General features: G+C 41.4%; 1 protein-coding gene across 1 annotated transcript in view; it reads left to right on the top strand.

The window, feature by feature from the left end:
* Nucleotides 1-631: 631 nt before the first annotated feature.
* The window catches only part of GPC6 (glypican 6), a 725,832-nt gene continuing 708,202 nt past the window's right edge, over nucleotides 632-18,261 (top strand). The window contains exon 1 of the mRNA XM_061445212.1: nucleotides 632-962. Coding sequence (XP_061301196.1) covers nucleotides 764-962 — 199 coding nt within the window. The 5' untranslated portion in view covers nucleotides 632-763. The remainder of the gene's footprint in view (nucleotides 963-18,261) is intronic.

Genomic DNA, 18,261 nt, shown 5'->3' with positions numbered 1-18,261 from the left:
TCGCTAGCAGGCGATCTGTAGTTTTGGGGCTAGAAGCGGCTGGATTCTTAACGCGGAGGAAGTTTTCGGGGCTGTGGGTGCTTTTCCTTCCTTCATCCAGCAAACAGCGATCCACACCAGGATTTGCTTTCTGCTCCCGTATTTCGGCGATGCAATTTGTAGCACGTTTCTATGTGTGTGTGCGTGTATGTGTGTGTCTGTGTGCGGCTCTCCCTCGCAGTGCCTGTCTCCAGGATTTCTTCTTGCCTGGCTCAGGAAGCTGCTCCAGCACTGCGCGGAGCAGAGGTTTCCCAGGATCCCGTAAATACAGGCACACGCACCCAGTGCAGCACACGCACACGCACACACACACACAGAGGCACGCACAGAGCCGCTGTCCAGTCCACCCCCACGCCGGCTGCTTTCCCCACCACCTCCAGCCTCGCAGAGGCAGCCGGCGCAGCTCCGCGGCCGATCGAGGGACTCCGCTCGCAGCAACACTCCCGCGTGTTCAATCTTCAGCCTACGGCCAGATTTTCACCCCCCTTTTTCTTCTTTTTCCTATTTTTGCGTTTGGAGAAGGACCGAGGGGGGACGACACGACGAGGCTGCCGCTCTCCTTCCCCTGCCGTGCGCGCCTGTGTGTGGGTGCGCGCCCATCTGCCCCCCGCCTCGCAAAAGTTTGCCTCGGCTGCCGGGGGACTCCCTGGCCGCCTTCTCCGCAGCCAGGGGGCGCGGCGGTGGCGCGGGACTTGCGCGCTGCGCGGGACTTGCGCGCCGCGCCATGCCAGCGGCGCAGGGTGTTGCGCGGCGCTGCGCCCTACCGGGGCTGCTGCTGCCGCTGCTGCTGCTGCTGCCGCCGCTGCCGCTGCCGACCGCGGGCGCGGGTGCCGAGAGCAAGGCGCGGAGCTGCGGCGAGGTGCGGCAGGCGTACAGCGCTAAGGGCTTCAGCCTGGCCAGCGTGCCCTACCAGGAGATCGCAGGTAAGGGTCCAGGCGGAGCGGGGCGGGGGTATGCGGACCGGGGCTGGGGGGAAGCACCCTTTGCGGAAGCGGGGCAGTGAATTGCCGCGTTGTTTGCGCTTCGCGGCTTGCCCTAGTGGCACCTGGGTGCTTCCCGGCGGGGCGTGTGTCTGTGAAAGTAAATGAGTAAATAAATATGAAGTCTAACGGGGTTTAAAAAAATAAAATGAGAAAAAATAAAGGGGGGTCGGGGGGGGGGGGGGGGGGAAGGGGGTTCGGGACGCGGGCGAGCCTCAGCCGCGGTTCTTTTCGCCCGCAGAAACTTCTTGAGAGTTGCAGCCGGGCTGCTAGAGGCGGCGAGCGGTTCCGCAGCGGCTGCTGCTGCCGCCGTGTGCGGGGAATAACTTTGCCCTCTGCCAGCAGGGACGGGGCGTGAGGGAGGTTACAGCGGCGGCGGCTGCGGCGCGGTTGATGGGTGAAGCTCTGCTTCTCGGACCCACCTCGGCCCCGGGGAGCGGCGCGCCCCTCCGAGGGCCATTCCGGCCGCGCACCCCCGGGCCCGGCAGCTCGTCCCTTGGGGGCGCAGGCGGGCGCCTCCACGGCGGCCCGAACAGAGCAGAGACATCGGCTGCCGGGGAAAGGCACCCACGCGCACATGCCCCCCCCCCTCCGCTTTCGCCCGAGACCCAGGCAGCCTTTTACTTAGCTCTTCCTTCTGCTGAAACATGCCTACAACAGGTTATATCTCAATCTGCCTACGAAGCCGAGGAGGTGGTGTTTTTTTTTTTGTAATTTTATTTTCCTGCTTTTCCTCACAACCTGTCCCTCTCGCATCTTTCGGACTGAATGAATAAAAGGCTATCCGGGGTAGATAACCCTGCAGCAGTCGGAGAGCACGACAAAAAGAGAGAAATGATATGGGAAGGCATGAGCTTGGGCCGCTTGAATCGGACTGTTTGAGCCCTTGAGAAAGATTTCCGCTTTGCTGCTGGCACTTGCTCTTTGGTTTTGCTGTTTGTAAGAGTGTATTAGATGCCCCTTGGTTTGCTTGCTTCCTTTTTAAGGCTGGAAGCAGTAAATTTATCTTCCTTGAGGTGAAATAAAGCCACAGTTACTCACTGTGCAGTGTTTAGCAGTTTACATGAGGAGTGATAAATGTGGAAAATCTCTGGACAGCGAGGATGTATTTCACAAAACCATGGGAAACCTTGTTCCTCGTTGCCAATGCAGAACAGATCAGATCTCTGCGCAGCCACCTTAGGCACCTTGAACGCATACGTCTGACCCACTGATGAGCTTTAGGGCAAGGCAGGAGAGTAAAGGGCCTGTGTGTGTAAGTGACTATTCCACGGACACCTTTGTTCTTTCAGCTGACCGATCTTATTGTGGTCTTTTTAAAGATTTCTTTCCAGGTTTCCTGTCAGTTCCATTAAATCATGAAATCTCTCCTGTCAGCCACAGAGCCTTTGAATATGCAATAATGCTTTCCCTTCTCTCACTGTTAACTCCATTGGCTTTGAGATAGGGTGGTAGTATATGCCTTGTCCCATTTATATAAAAAAAAAAGAAAATATAATGTCCATTGAATTCCAGACTTCCAGTAACTTTGGGTAAACACTTGTTGCTTTCAGTTCATGAAGAAGTTTTACTGTCTTATTTATTTTCTGAATGTACAGTACAAAGTCACCATGCAATTTTTAAGTAAGCACAGCGTATGCGAGTTTCTGTTAACGTCTATCAGTACAGGAAGACTTATGGTACTTAAATATTTAATAGTAAGTAGTTGAATCCCAAATTACTCCTCAGTTTCCTGCTAAATTTTGTAAGTCGTATGTACTTTTATGGTTAAGTACATGATTTATGCAGGTATGAGTTATTTTTTCAGAGCTTCCTATTGCAAGTTGTTTTCCGTGTGGTTTAGCTGCCTCATTGCTAGTTGGTGTTATCAACCTGTGAGCTGTTCTGTGTGTTTTGTAGTACGCTGGTCGTGTGCGGTGCTGAGAGCTTGTGCAATAACTGTGCAGCATCTGCTCTTGTTAATGTGAAAGATCTGTGTTTGAAAGCTGGTGCGATGTTGGGAATTTAATTAAAGCAATCAGTGTACAGGTTTCAGAATCTATATATTTTTTTTTTTTCATTCGTCTTTTTCCTCCATACTGACTTGGTTAAGGAAGCAATTTGTTACTGTTATGAAAGAAGTGTATTCTGTTAAATGCTTCATGTTTTAAAGACTTCAAAGAACTTTTAACTACAGTCATATTTCTGAACAAACCCTGTGTTTTCAAAACATTTTGCATCAATGGCTTGATAATATGATGGAAAATAGTAATACACAGTATGGTTTATGTGTTTTAATTTAATGGTAGTCATATGTTTTCATTTGTCATTTGTTTAAAAGCTGCTTTATAGCTAGGACTGCTGAAAGTTGGTGAACTGCAGAGGTAGTGTGTATGTGCTGATGGAAGGAGTTGAAGAATCTCTTTAAAATTGAGGGGCTGTGGACACAGAGATAGCCTTCTGTTGAATGGAGCTGCAAAGGCAGGCTTGTTAGATAAGTTTTGTAGAATTATTTATACTGGCACGTTTGAATGGAGAAGGTAGAAATTACAGATTCAAAAAGCTGTCAGGTTTTGGTCTGTAAGGCAAGGTTTTCCTGCAGTGTTCTGTTGCACATGGAATGTGTTGAAGTTGGTAATAACGTGATTGGTTATCTGCTATGCTTTTACAACAGTGCTAAATTGCTCCATGTAATTCGTACAGTACTTACTTGTAATCAACCTGCTGCATCTGACGTCTTGTCTGATCACTGAATTCTGGTGCTGTGACCTACATTGGAGAGCATTTAAAGTTGGTTGTCAAAGTAAGTCCTCAATAGAGAAACTTCAGCTGGGAGTGGGGGGAGGAAGAAAATTTGAAGTATATGTAATATGCTGCCATAGGCTTGTTTCTGTGCATCACCAACATGCAGGGTGGGTAGCAGCAGCTTGTGGTGTGTGCTGCGCTATCCTTGTAAAACCTGCCCTCTCCTATAGCTGCTGTGGAGGATATGGCATGTGAAGAAGAGTTGAACTGTCAGACTCAATGCTGCTGTGACCCAGCATTCATGAGCACTGAGTGGAGCTCCGGAGGACTTTGCAGGGAATGTTTTGCTGTAGGAAAATCTGTCACTTCAAAGTCAGTACAAAAGAGGAAAATCACAGGACATACCTATTAGCAACACTTGTTTAACTGCAGCCATGGTTTCAATAACTTGCAGCATCTTAGGGGAAACCCTGAAAGTGAAACATCAAAGTTAAAGGTGGAGTGTGTCCTTGCCTCAAAGTTTTCTGAGTGAAGGTGAATGTCTGATGGTTTAGAAGTAATGGATGTGCCTGATTGGTGCCTTTCCACTTCCAGTTGATCTAAAGATTTTGAAAGGAGAAGCATGTTTTGTTTTGTTTGTTTCTTTTTTTTTTTTTTTATTTTATTTTTTACTAGATGCTGAAAAATAATGTGTTTAAAGAAGGACCAAAAGTGTTCTGGTAAAGCATCCAACTATAAAGATGTTGAATTCTAAATGCTGCTTAAGAAGTTGGTGAGCTTTGTTCTCCTGTGCAGGTGATGAACGAGGTGAGATTCTGGCAGCACAGGGACATCGTAGTGAAGGTAACTGAAATGAAAGCAGAAGCAAACTCTTCATTTTGAAGGTCAAGCAGTCCCTTGAAATAGTACTTTGATGAATGGGCTTCATACTGGCATAATACAGAGGTGCTGACTGAAGAAAGCTAGCAAGCATAACACAGTTGCTTGTAGCTCTAAAGAGGTAATAATAATAATCAAAATAAACTCAGCAGTCACTTACACAGTTGAGCTATTAGTCCATGTCAGATGTTCCCAGGATACTCCTTCTGAATGTTTTGCTTTCCTTTAAGTAGCTCTAAAATGTAATGATAGATTGACGGGAGAGCGGCAGAAAAGCCTCCTGACTGAGTTTGTATGAAAGCGCTTGTTAATTAATGCCTTCTTTTACTGTTTCTCTACTGCTGTCACTGAGTTGTGCAAAGAAAGTGCCTGTAGACCAGGAGGCAACGGGATTCACAGGCACGTTGTGTGATTGTCTCAGGAGTGTAAAAAAACCGAACAATAGCCTTACTGAAATCAATAATACAATCAATGCAAATTTGTGAAATGTGAATCAGGCCTTAGGGATGAATTCACTCCTGATCTCAGTGATGACAAGGAAGATGGACATGGAATTTCATGTAAACTTGTATTGTTTTAGCATTATACAGTATATAGCCACATTGTGTATGGCTGCTCCTAACCTCTGTTTGAGATTTCAATAACTGCAGCATCAAGAGACTCTCTGGTCACCTCCCCATATGGTCTCCCTTATTTTCCCATTGCGAGTGTGTGGTGCATGATAATAAAACAGTGTAGTGCATTTAGCTAGGAGGAAGTACAGCTTTTCTAAGACCTGGCTTTGCTATCACTTTTGTACATATTTATTGGTTTGTATTTGACTGATGCCGTTAAAGGGAATACAACTTACGTATGCACTTCTAAACCTAAAGGTTCTGTTTGTAAGATCAGGGCCTTTGAGAAGAAATGACATGTTTTTAGTGCTCATAAATAATTCACTTTTGATTGGGGATTTTAAATCTGAGCATCTGGAGTTTCCCGATGTGACTTTATGGTAGAGTATCTTGGAAAGAGGGACTTTAAAAAGAAAAGTCAATGCTTTAATAATTAGTGTAATGATGAATTTTGGTGTATTGTACTCTTTAATAATCTTTCTTCCTGTCATCAGTGTGATTTATAATCAAAAAGCATACCTAAAGCTGTAAAATTTTCTGCGATTAAAAGTGCTAATGTGTTAACTGTTCTAATACTGTATCAGTGCTTATTTCATCATATGCTATTGTGAAATACTCCTGAGATTAGGTGGTGTTCAGTTACCAGAGAGGTCAAGCACTATGTTAAAAGCTCAGGCCATTCTTTTTATATTACTGCAATAAAGAATATATTAATTTCATTTATATTACCACTTGGCTCTCATAAAAGGTCAGTTTCAGCTGAATGTACAGTTACTTGCAAATGGCAAATCTTATAACAAGTGATCAACAATAAAAGCTTTTCTGGGTAATTTGTCTTTAAAATTACCACCTGCCATTTCTTTTGAATGACTTGAGCATCTTGCAGTATCACTCAGAGATCTGTCTTATTCCCCATGATACATGTAAGAAAACTATGCATACTAATCTTCCTTTCTGCTTAGTAAAGTAAAAATGCATAATTACATTAAAGTTTCTAGTTGAAATAACAAGCGTGGTGCTTAAAACTCCATTACGGTATCAAAGTATCAGCACTCCCATTACTAGCAAAATGAAATTACGTTTTCAATGAACTATGACTGTATGCGCCCCTTCATACCTGCTTAATGGGTGCTATCTCCCTGGGAAGGGAACCTTCATTCTGTGGTTTTGACTGTTCGTACTACCAGGCATAATTATTTCAGCAGCTTAAATATGTGTAAAAGAATTAACACTTCTCCACAAATTCCTAAGAACAGCATATAAAGGTTGGTGTTTAAAGGCAGAATAGTTATTATGCTAAACAGAGAGAATACATTACAAGATGCAAAAGGAATTTAAAATGTGTTGCAGATGGCAGGAAAACATATGCCTGGTAAAATTCATAGCACTTTATTCCTCTGTATGTAAAACCAGCCTAAAACCCACTGAAACTAAGGTTTACTTTCCTCACTACATACTGCTCCATAGCTCCTGCACACATCCAAAAAACCAAGCTTCCCTAATAAGATTTTTTTTAGTTCTTGTTAGAGGAGGCTGTCACAGCGACCACCAGCTCTCTCTGATGAGCTGCTTTCGGCTATCGTGACCTTTTCCTTCCAGCCAAGTGAAACAACGGTACGTTATTCTATTGAGCGGCTGCAAACTGCAGAAGACATGCAGCACTTGAAGGCAGGTGCTCCTGCAGATTGCAGGGGTGACAGCAGTTCGGACTCTACTGCTTACGCCCGCTGGAGCAAGTCTCCAGTGAGCAAAGCCAGGAGTTATTAGTAGCTCTGGGAGGGTTCGTGTCCCACTAGTCCACTGTAGAAACCAGGGTGCCCAGGAGGAGGCTCTGTAGGGCAGCATCAGCCCAGGGATGGAGACCCTCCAGCTGTCCGGCCTTGATTTTCAGAACGTGGGACAGGAGCCACTTTTGGTCCATCAAAAAGAAAAAGCAGCAAGGGCTGATACTCCTAATGCAAACAGCAAATTGCTCTCTGTCTTGCCTCGCCTGCGAGGTCTGTCAACCCTGCGCTTCTAATGGCCTTTTAACTGCATCTCCAGCTGAGCAGCAGATGTAAAGGGTACTGAGCATCCCGAGCTGTGCTTTTTTTTCCCTCCTGAAAGAAGCATTTCTACAGGCACTCGACGAACAATGGAGCCCTGGACCTGCTCACTGACCTGTTGGGTTTAAAATAGGGCAAATCTCCCGGAATAAGTGAAAGTCTTGACTGCTTTTAACAGGTGCCCTGTAGGACTGTTAAATTTGGTACGCTTAAAGAATAATGTGGTCATACCTGTGCGTATGCATGTGTGTTCATGCAGGGGTAAAATCATGGCTTTCACGTGGAGTGGCCTTAGAGTCACATTTAAGCACTGAAAGAGCCTGAGAAGCTGCATGTTATCAGGATAGGTGTTTGCAAACCAAGTCGAAACTTCTGTTTAATGGGCTCCATCTGAAAAACACATATGAATGCAAACATATGTACAGTAAAAAAAAAACAACCTGCACAGGGCTCAGTTCATATATGTCAGAAGGAACAAGCGCCAAGTCAGTCATGCTAATCCTACTGTTTGGAGAGTCCTATTAGTTCAAGCCTGATGCTTGACTAAGCAGTAGGAAATCCAACCTAGCTCCTCTGTTGCTGGAAACAAATTCTTTGTTGGTCTATGTAGCTGTGACTCTTGGATGTCTGTGATAGAGAAGAGTCACATAGTTCTCTGGTATTTTTGGCCACATCCCTCTGACCTGTGTGTTGAGTTTCTAACATACTAGAGGCTACAGGGGCACCCATCTGGCTTTTTTTTGTAAGTTTGGCTGGGAGGGAAGTCAGTGCATGGGATGAGTTTTTTGAACTTCTGGGTATCAGACTGTAGTATGGTATAGTGTGAGGATATAAATGGATACTTCTGTGGTAGTGAAACCTGTGGAAGAAAGATCTGGCAAAATGTAGTCTGTGAATGCCTCGCTATAGTTGTCATGTCATATGTTTGCCCTTGGCTTTTGAGTCACAGTGTCCCTTATGACCTTGGAGTTTTACTTTGGGAGTGTATAAACAAGAAACTAAAAAGGCTTTCTTAAACAGAATTATTTTTTAAGAAGTGAAGCATAACATTAGGGAAAAGATCTTTATGCCCAGTTATCGTACCAAAACGATTGTGCTGATTGATGGTCATGGCCAGGGAGACTCCTGTCAGGTCCTATGTACATTTCCTGTAGGTTCTTTTCAGTTCAGGATTCAGTTTTCTGTCTTCAGGAAATGTTTGTCTTTGAGCTGTTCTTGTCTAAATTTCATTTTCCTGGTGATATCAATCAAGTAGCATAGGTAATATTTTGGATAAAGCGTTGGTATTTATGGTTGTAGCATTTGAATCTGGAACAACCATTTCTCTTGCCCAGTAGATGCCACACTGATCTGTGTTCTGGTTTTGGGTAGTCTTGTGAAGGTAGCAACATGTGACTTTGGAGTCCGAATACACAGCTGTAAATAGAGGTAGTGAGCCTAGCAAAAATGTGACTTGGAGAACCAGGGAGAGAATATAGGGCAGGATGAATTGTTGAAGAAGGGACTGTTACTGAAGGGTGCATGAAAAACGAATGGGAGCACTTCTTTCTCACATTGCTTGAGTCACTTTGTATTCATTGTGTTAATTGTTCTCCCAGAGCACAATTAAAGCTCTGGGAGAAGGGAAAAAAAAAAAAAAAAGGGAATTGCATTCATGCTTTCATGCAAGGATTTGTATGAATAGGATGGAAAGAAGGAGGGAGGGAGCAGAAGTGCTCAGTTTCTTTTCCTAGATGTCTTACAATTATCATGAAACTGCAAGAGGACTGTCTATCTTCTCTCATGTGGCAGTAGTATAGTACTCTTATGGTATAATAGAGAAGATACTACCAGCAGCTGAACATTCTTGTCTATTGCTGCTTTTCGTGTCATAAGTATCCAGTCGTCAGTCAGCAGACTCCATCCAGAAGCTGTTGCATGATTTTTAAATGTATGTTAATTTCTAGGTACCCTCATTTTTAAATGTGTGCTAGTCACTAAGAAACTTAAACAGTTCAGTGACAGATCAAAGGCAAGGGATGGTGAGCACTCAGTGTCCATTGGCTAAACTTGATGTGTTTTGCATCTTTTCTTTTAAACTGACATAATGTTTCACAGAGGAGGGAGCTGTAAGTACAACCAGTGTCTGTGTCTTATTTGCACAGAACTGATTTACCGCATAAACACATAATGCAAATATTATTTATTTGAAACTAGCTTTTGGCTTTACAACTTTTAACTTACAAGATAATGGTGTGTATGAGCAATTTAGATTCCTTGGATAAAAATAGCTATAATATCATATTGTGTGTCAGTATTACCTGAGAACTATGGAAAATACCTATTGAACAGTTTATGACTCAGACATGTGCTCTTTAACCAGTTAGTCATTGCAATTTACAGTATTGACTTTTGTCCATTCCAAACTTTATGTATCATGCATATTTCAAAAATGTAAGAGGTGCCAAAGCTGACCCACAGTAAAACCTTCCTTAACAAAATCATCTCTTTTATTTTTTGAAGTAGACTATGCTGTGGTAGCAGTCCAGCTGCAAAAGAGAAAAAAAAGCAGGGAAGACAAGTCATGCTAATCAAAATGGTGTAATAGGTTTTGTTGGCTCAACAGAAATTTAGGTGTTTCTGAGCAGAAAATAAAAATCTAATTAAAAAACCAAAGGTATTTAAAAGAATGGTGCAGGGGAGGTTCATTATTGAATTTGGTGTAAAGCCAGGAGCAATATTCCTTGACTGCTGCTCTTCCAAGATGGTCTGTCGTGCTGACTATGGGCTGGCAATGAGCAGTGTTAATTGAATACCTGGAACATAACTAAAATGCATTGATTAAATGCAAACACCTGTCTTTGCAATGTAGCATGGCTGATGAAGTGAAAGGACTCACAGAAATGGCTTCCTGAAATTGAACACTGAAACAGTGATTAGCTTGTTCTTAAAGCTGATCTTCAGAAGTCCTGTACTGTTCTTTGAATAAAAACTTCAAAGCTGTTTTCTTCTTTAATTACTAAGACGGCATACTAAAAGCCATCTATGAACTGGCTGTAATCAGATTGGTTGTGGGGCATATGAACATTTCTGCTACTAGTTTTCTGAGATAAAGACCCCAAACCTGATTTCTGCATACCTATCTCCATTGGAGGCAGCTGATGGCAGAATTTGATTGAGAATTAATTGCTGGTATTCTTACACAAGTGAGCAAAGTAGTAAATGATTCAAGTAAATTTAGTAAATTCAAAATTGCAATTTAATTGTGTAAAGCACTGAAGCAATGCAAAGAAGGGACAGTCCTGTCTGCAGAGAGCTTCCATTTTATATTTATGCCAGTATTTTTGTTATGTACATACCATTTACACCTTTTTCTATTACAGAAACAACGAACGTAGTAGAAATAGATATGCTGCCTAATTTTAAAATTTTCCATTTAAAAGACACCACCTTCATATCCTACTGAGATTGCCACAATAATTGATGGATACTTTGTGGAAGTATCTTTGTACCTTGTTAATTTGTATTTTAAAGTCTGAGTTTTCTTTTTAAGCAGCTCCAGCTGGACACTGTAAATCATTGTCTAGAGCACAGTCTATGCTCGGAATAGAAACTGACCAAACTCTTTGCACCTTGTATACCAAAATCTGGTTACTGTCAAAACTTAAACACATAGAGACCATTGCTCAAGTGGAATTTATCTGTATCTGATGAATAAATTTAAATTGCTCTTCTCTCAAGGTCTGCCCAAGTAACTAACGCTTTCTCTTAAACTGAGAAGAATGCACTGAAGTATTACGTCCACTGTGTAGACATATGTATCCTACAGCTCCTTTTGTTCAAAAAGTCTGCTGAAATCATATTATGTACCTGACAGGTTTTTTTTCCATAAAAAAAAAAACACTTTGGAAAACTTTTGCATTATAAGTGAGGTCCAATTTTCTTTTTAATATTTGCATAGTTTTCCATTCCTTTTTAGTTTTTGCTTCTTTGAACATTCTAGCATAGTTTCAATTTTTTCTGGTGACAAGATGGTCATACTTTCATGCCTGCTGGATCTCACAAAGTAAACCTACTTTTGGCATAAGAGGAAACTACAGAATTTCTCTGTCCTTTTTGCCTGAAACACCAGCAAAAGTCAAATACAAGATGAAGAAAATTCTGCAATTAAGAGGAGATTCATCCAGGTCTTAATCTTTAAGGTTGAACGAATCTGATGTAGCTCCATAAATTCATTTTTGGGCTGAAGAATCACACATGTAACTTTGCTATTGATTTATGTAGTTTTAGGTTATTTTTTATAGTCCTTTCAATATCATTATTACAGTTACTGTACATCACAGGCAGTAAACCTTTCTAGAAAGACTAATGGAGTTGGCAAATTAGGATCATCATCATTTTAATGGCTGACACACAAATGCTTATCTTTTAGTTCCATTCTGTGGTTTGCCTGATACTGGGAGCTGATTAAACTGTGTCATGCAGTGACTGTTCAGATGAGTCAGAAGCACTGAAGTAGCGGACTAAAACTTCTCCAAATGGTACCTGGGGCTCTCTGTAAGCTTATGTCAATTCAATATAGATACACAGTACAAACTTCATTAGTTTGAGTTGGCAAATACGAGACTAGTTATTTATAATTTTCAGCAGTAAGCATTTTGGGAAAATGATGGTAATAGCTAGCAGACATTTTCTGATCAACAACTATTTGTATTTTTGACATTCTCATATGAAAGCAAATTTGTAAACATTACTGATATTTATTCCACAAATACTTGTCTCATTTTTATTTCACCCTGCTGTGATCTGCAAGTGCTAATCATGTGGACCCCTTTGGAGCAAAGGTACTTACTAACTTGTGTTAGCTAGAGCAGGAACTCAATATTCAAACAAATTTTTGTTGAAAACACATTTTGGTTGTTCTTATTTTACAAGAGCGCTGCATGCTTGCCTTTCAGCAGTGAGGAGTTAATTTACAAAGACAAGCTAAGGAATATATTATGAATGTTTTCTCAGTTGCTTGTGGGGGGGAGGGTCCTCTTCTTCCTTTTCTTTCTAAATCATTCTTTTCTGTTCTGCCCCAAATATTTCATGTTTATGCTACATAGACACACACCTCCTCATTTCAAAAGAAGAAATAACAGATAATTTTTTAACATTGCTTGTGTTGCCGGAACATTTATTGCTTCCATAAAGAGTTAGGGCATCACTGTATTTGCTGATACAGCCCCGTATTTTTTAGGCAGCTTCCTACCTTGTAGGATAAAGTTTTCATAAAGGTGCTTAAATAAGACTACAGGATATGATGCGCAAGGAGGGTTAGTCACAACTGAGTAATCAGCCAGTGAATCTAACATAGGAGAAAAATCCTGTGAGTGATGCTGATGAGTGAGAGAGTTGAGTCCTCACTCCTCACCTTTTGGGAGAACATCTTTGAGACCCTTTTTGGAGGGAGTCATGCAATCTTTCCTTTTGAAGTGATCTCACTGTGCATAAATAATACCAGATTCACTAAGCCAGAGAAGATGCTTGATTTCCTCCCTGTTTGTCAGCACATTGGAGGACACTGTTCTGAAAGACCTGCAATATTCTCTCCGGCTCGAGTCCAACAAATGCATAAATGTGTAAGGTAGCTACTGGAAAACAGAGTGAAAGCAGCATCCCAGATCTGCAATTCTTCTGTAATGTGAGGGCAGGCTCTACTCAGCTAAATAGCTTCTTCACTCTGTTTCTGCCCAAGAAATAATTATTGCATGCAAAGCAAAAAGTATTGTAATAGAAAAGATTGAGAGCAAGTGCTCAAAATCATTTTTCTTTGCCCTGTCTATAGTAAATCTATTTAAACATAAGGTACCTTTGAAGTAGACTGGTATTGCTATTTGATCTTGAAGCTTATCTTAATAAAAAACTTAACTTGAAAATTGGTCAGCAAAGAAGTTGTTTTTCCCATATTTTTCCCTCTTGATGAATGTTTAAACTTTTTTTTTTCCTGTACTGATGATGTTATTTAAATTATTAGGAATCAAATGCTAGACTGCAAGCAGTCAGCAGTAATCTAAAAGGTGTTTGGCAAATGCTTTGGTTTATGGCATAATCTGCTAAGGGATTTGATGGGAAACTTACTGCTTGAACCATTGTGTCCTAAATTAGACAAAGTGCCATGAATTGCATGTTTCTTTCACCGCATTATAATTTCTCAGTATGGTAGAAGACCTTTTTTCTTTAAGTACTCTAAAGGAACAAACCAGAGCGAAAACCAGCATCTACACCTTGAAATGTGAGGTTCTATAGGGGCCAGTTGGCTTGTGGATTCCCACTAAAGGCAGCTCAACCGCTTTTGAGATACCAGTTTTGCTCCCAGCCTCAGAAGGTATGTATTGCCTGCTCCTACTGGCCAGGATCCTCAAAAAGGATTGCTGAGTCGTCATGAGAAATATTTTCTGCACAGAAATATTTCCTGTTTTCTGCAAGAGTGACTCTTTTTTCTTACTTAAATGTGTGCACAAACCGGAAGGCATTCTTGGAAGATGTTTTTATTTTCCTTTTAGTGGGAGTGGGTGGTGGTGCAGAGCGATTCCTCATAGACCCCTGCTAAAGGGTTAAACACTTTGCATCCTTATAAATATGTGTTGTTTTTTTTTTTAAGAATAATACTGTAAAAAAAAGAAACAAAAAATACTCCATGGAGACTCAGCAGCAGAAATCTTTGTGTTCTCTGCTGAAGATGAAGCTATTCGCCTTCTAAGGTGCTCCACTAAGGTTAAGGTGGAAGAGAGAGATCTTGAACATCCCATGGGTTCTATCTGTTTTCACTGAAAGTTTTATTTGCTTTCTGAGTCTAGATACAAACACAGCAGTGGGAATAACAGCAGCTTTCAGATTTTCTCCTGGGGAAATTGCTTGACTTCAGAAACACCTTAGAAGGTTGGAAAGGTATTACTGGCCAACAGGCACAAAATAATTTGAAATAAAACTGAGCTCTAAGTTGCTGTTGGAAACCACCAGGATAATGAGCCACTTTCAGAAAAAAAAAAAAAAAAAAGAAGGTTCATTATTTTTTTTAATTGGGCTGTTTTCCAAGAAATGGAGAGGCTGCTCATCAAAATGCAAGAGGTTTCCAAAATTATGAAGTTTAAGGAAATTAAGTTCTGATTAATTCTGTATACCTGATAGGATGAATCTATTGATTGTACACTGCTGACCTTCACTACTGAGTTTTTCTGTCTTCATGTATTTTCTCTTGTGAAAAACAAGCAGTACATAAATATGAACTGAAGTACTTAAAATGAAACTTTAACAAGACCAAAAACATTTTGGCAAGATTATTTCAGGGAACAGTTAAATAAATGAGAACAGCTTTCCTTTGTGATTAACACCATTATAGTCTCATTCATTCAGGACTTTATATTCAGTCAGGACATTATATTCATTCAGAACTTACACAGCAATTTTCAGAGGAGCTTTGAGACTGGGGTATGTTTATATTCAGCTTGCTGCAGAACTGTGATGGGCAGATATAAGAACTACGGAAGCTTTTCTTGTGCAGTTACATAGATATAACCATGACTGAGGAGGTTAGTATTTGGTGGAACGCTGATGGGTTGACTTACAAGGTTTTCTGAGATCGGGTTTTTTTTTAGCTTTCACTTTAAGTATGAATTCTTTCCTTAGTGCCATCCATCCCAAAAATAAAACTGGGATCAAACCTCCTGTACAAGGAATTTTGTAATCATTTGGTAGGAGCTTAGTTAATGCTCAGCTCAAAAAATGGATATGAGATTTTAATCATGTATCTTTGACTGTGCTCCTGATTGACTAACAGCTGCATCAATCATAGAATCATAGAATAGTTAGGGTTGGAAAGGACCTTGAGATCGTCAAGTTCCAACCCCTCCTGCCATGGGCAGGGGCACCTCACACTAAACCATATCACCCGAGGCCTCGTCCAACCTGGTCTTGAACAGTGCCAGGGATGGAGCATTCACAACCTCCCTGGGCAACCCATTCCAGTTCCTCACCACCCTAACAGGAAAGAATTTCCTCCATATATACAATCTAACTTCCCCTGTTTAATTTTTAACTTGTTACCCCTTGTCCTATCACTACAGTCCCTAATGAAGAGTCCTGTATGATGTCTTTCTGAAAGTCTCTTCCCTTAGTTTCTTCCCTTTCTTTTTCTTTGGTCCTTCTCTGAACATCCCATAAGTTTTCAACCTCTTCACAGCCCCCTTAGCATATAAAAAAATTTGATACAGTCTCAAAATGCTTTTCCTTCTGCAATAAGAAATTCTTCACCTCTGTAGACAGTTTCTCTGGTTCATATGCACAGCATTCTGGGAAGAGAGTTTCTTTCTTTGGCTTATTTTTGGTTTCATATTAGATACAACAATCTCATCAAGAAATCGTTCTTCTTGTGTAGTCAGTGATAGCTGGCTCAGTGTCATTGGTTTTCACTGACTAGGTTATTAGAGTTCCTCCACCAATATTGTTTCCTTGGTCCTTGTCAGGAGTTTAGTATTTCATTTGTTTTTCCTTTATTATAAAGATAGCATGACAGTAAATATCCAGTCGATTCACTCCATGTCGCTTTTTCTCCAGTTGCTCCATCTTTTACTAATGATTTGTTGGTTTTTGTGTCGTGTCACACACACACACACACACACACACACACACACACACACCCTTTCAAATTATCTTAATATTTTGCTTCTGCAACTCCAAACTGTTGTTTTATCTGCCAGTTGCTCCAAAAGAAGTATCATTGAGTGTGATCTGCTTACATTCATGATGTAGCCTCCTTTCAGTGCGTTTTCTATCAGCTTTTTTTGGGAGTAGCTTCTTACCTTGTCAGGCACAAGGTTGGTTTTATCTGTATTTCTGAAATCATATGAGGATGGTGTCCATCACTGCAGCTGTTCCTGACTGGTGGATACACTACTGATTTTTACCAAAGTCTGTCAAAACACTTGGATTTTAGTAGAGTCAGGATTTATTTCTTTGCATAGAATTTTCTTTCCTGAACTATTTATTTTAGGAGATTTAGATTATTTGCTCGACAGTTAAACCAGTATGTAAGAAACTTTTTGTCCTTGGGGATATAGAGAAAAGTCCCATCATTGTTTGTGAAGGAACAAAGTGTTGAGGAGCAAAAGCATGAAGCACTCAAGTTTGGTTCTGCGGAGCTATTTGAAAGTAGACGAACGTAGTCAAAGTCCAGCAATACGTACTTGGACAAAAGAAGCAATAGCTAAAATAAGCTTTCATAATTTTAGCGTGGGTGTTACTGTAGCAATTTTGCTTAGATTTTGACAGAATCTTGTTTACAAACTCAGATTTTTATGATCCATCTATAATTAGACTCTGCGTTTTATTCTTAGACTGTGACACTTAAAAGCCAGTGAGTTTCCATCAGTTTTTCAAAAAGGAAATTAAAACCACTAGCCATCCCTCCACATTCCTGACACAGCACTGGGAGTTACCTGTGGTACACCCACAACAGCTGCAGAAGCAGCCTTCATAGACCAGCAGAAAGGGCAGCTGCGTAAGGGCTTGTGGGTAGGAGATGCCAACGGCTTTCTAGTGGTCCCCTTGCCCTGCTGTGAGGGGAGTACCAGCTGTAATGAGCTTCTCTGGCACGTCCATCTGCCATGCAGCCCAGTTGCAAATGATGTGGTGTGGCCCAAGCTGGGGCCCCCAACATCGGAACGACGTGGAACTGTTAGAGTGAGTCCAGAGGACGGACACAAAGATGATCGGGGGCTGGAGCCCCTCTCCCATGAAGACAGGCTGAGAGGTTTGGGCTTGTTCAGCCTGGAGAAGAGAGGGCTCCAGGGACACTTTCTAGCAGCCTTCCAGTATCCAAAAGTGGCCTAAAAGAATGCTGAAGAGGAACTTTTTAGAAAGGCATGTGGGGATAGGACAAGGGGGAATGGCTTTAAAGAGAGGAGATTTAGATTAGACATTAGGAAGAAATTGTGCAGGTGGTGAGGGATTAGAACAGGTTGCCCCATCCCTGTGGATGGCTGTGAATAGCTCATCCTCGGAAGCATTCAAGGCCAGGTTGGATGGGTCTTTGGGTATGCCGGTCTAGTGGAAGGTGTCCCTGCTCATGGCAGGGGGGTTAGAGCTGGGTGAACTTTAAGGTCTCTTCCAGCCCAAACCATTCTATGATTGTATGATGATTCTGCATTCCACCTGACTCAGATCAGCCACATGCTGGCCAATGTGTAATACGTACATATGTAAGTGTGTTTCTGAGCTTAACGAAATGTCAGGAATTTAACCTTAAAAATGCCCTTAACAGCTCCTGTGCAGAATACATTTACTTATGTGGAGTAACAGCACTTCTCACTTTATGCAGTTATTTGATAGAGTGTGAAGAGTGTTATGCAGAGTTAGAAGAAGGTGTTAGGATCAGTCTGAATTTGGATAGGACATGACATCAAATGAAGATATTAGGAATGAGAGGTTTATTACATTTGTTACCTTCACATTTGAAGGAGGGAGAAGTATTAATAGGAAACAGCAGTATGGATATATTTTTAATTCTCAGTCATCAACACTTTGTGAAGAATACAGACAAAGGGCAAAACAAGGAAAAAGCACAAGTGGCAAGACAGAAGTGTGTTGAAAAGGCACTGTCTTTGCCATTCTGCTGTAGTCAGAAAAGTCCAAATCCTCTTCAGAATACAGGAATAAAAAATGACAGTCTGCTAGACTGAAGCCTGACAAAATTGCCATGAAAATAAGCTAGCTCCAAGCAAAACACTGCTCATCTACTGTTTACCATTATGTTGATTTTTAAGATGAAAAGTCTGATTCTCTATTTGGGGAGAGGAAAATTATTCATTAGCATGGCAATTTTTAATGCCATTATTTCATAATTACTCCGTGAAGTTTGAAGCAGAGATGTCTAGCATTGCCAATAGCTTTTTCATCCTGTTGAATAACACTGAAAAATAATCAGCATAATCAAATCCGAATGTAAAATTAATGTAAAAT

The sequence above is a fragment of the Pezoporus flaviventris genome, unplaced genomic scaffold (assembly GCF_033815535.1).
Source record: "Pezoporus flaviventris isolate CSIRO_AGI_PZ_B2104156 unplaced genomic scaffold, CSIRO_AGI_Pfla_v1 ptg000003l, whole genome shotgun sequence".
NCBI lineage: Eukaryota > Metazoa > Chordata > Aves > Psittaciformes > Psittacidae > Pezoporus > Pezoporus flaviventris.
Note: the sequence above shows the minus strand (reverse complement) of the source record. Positions and strands in the feature narration are given on the sequence as shown.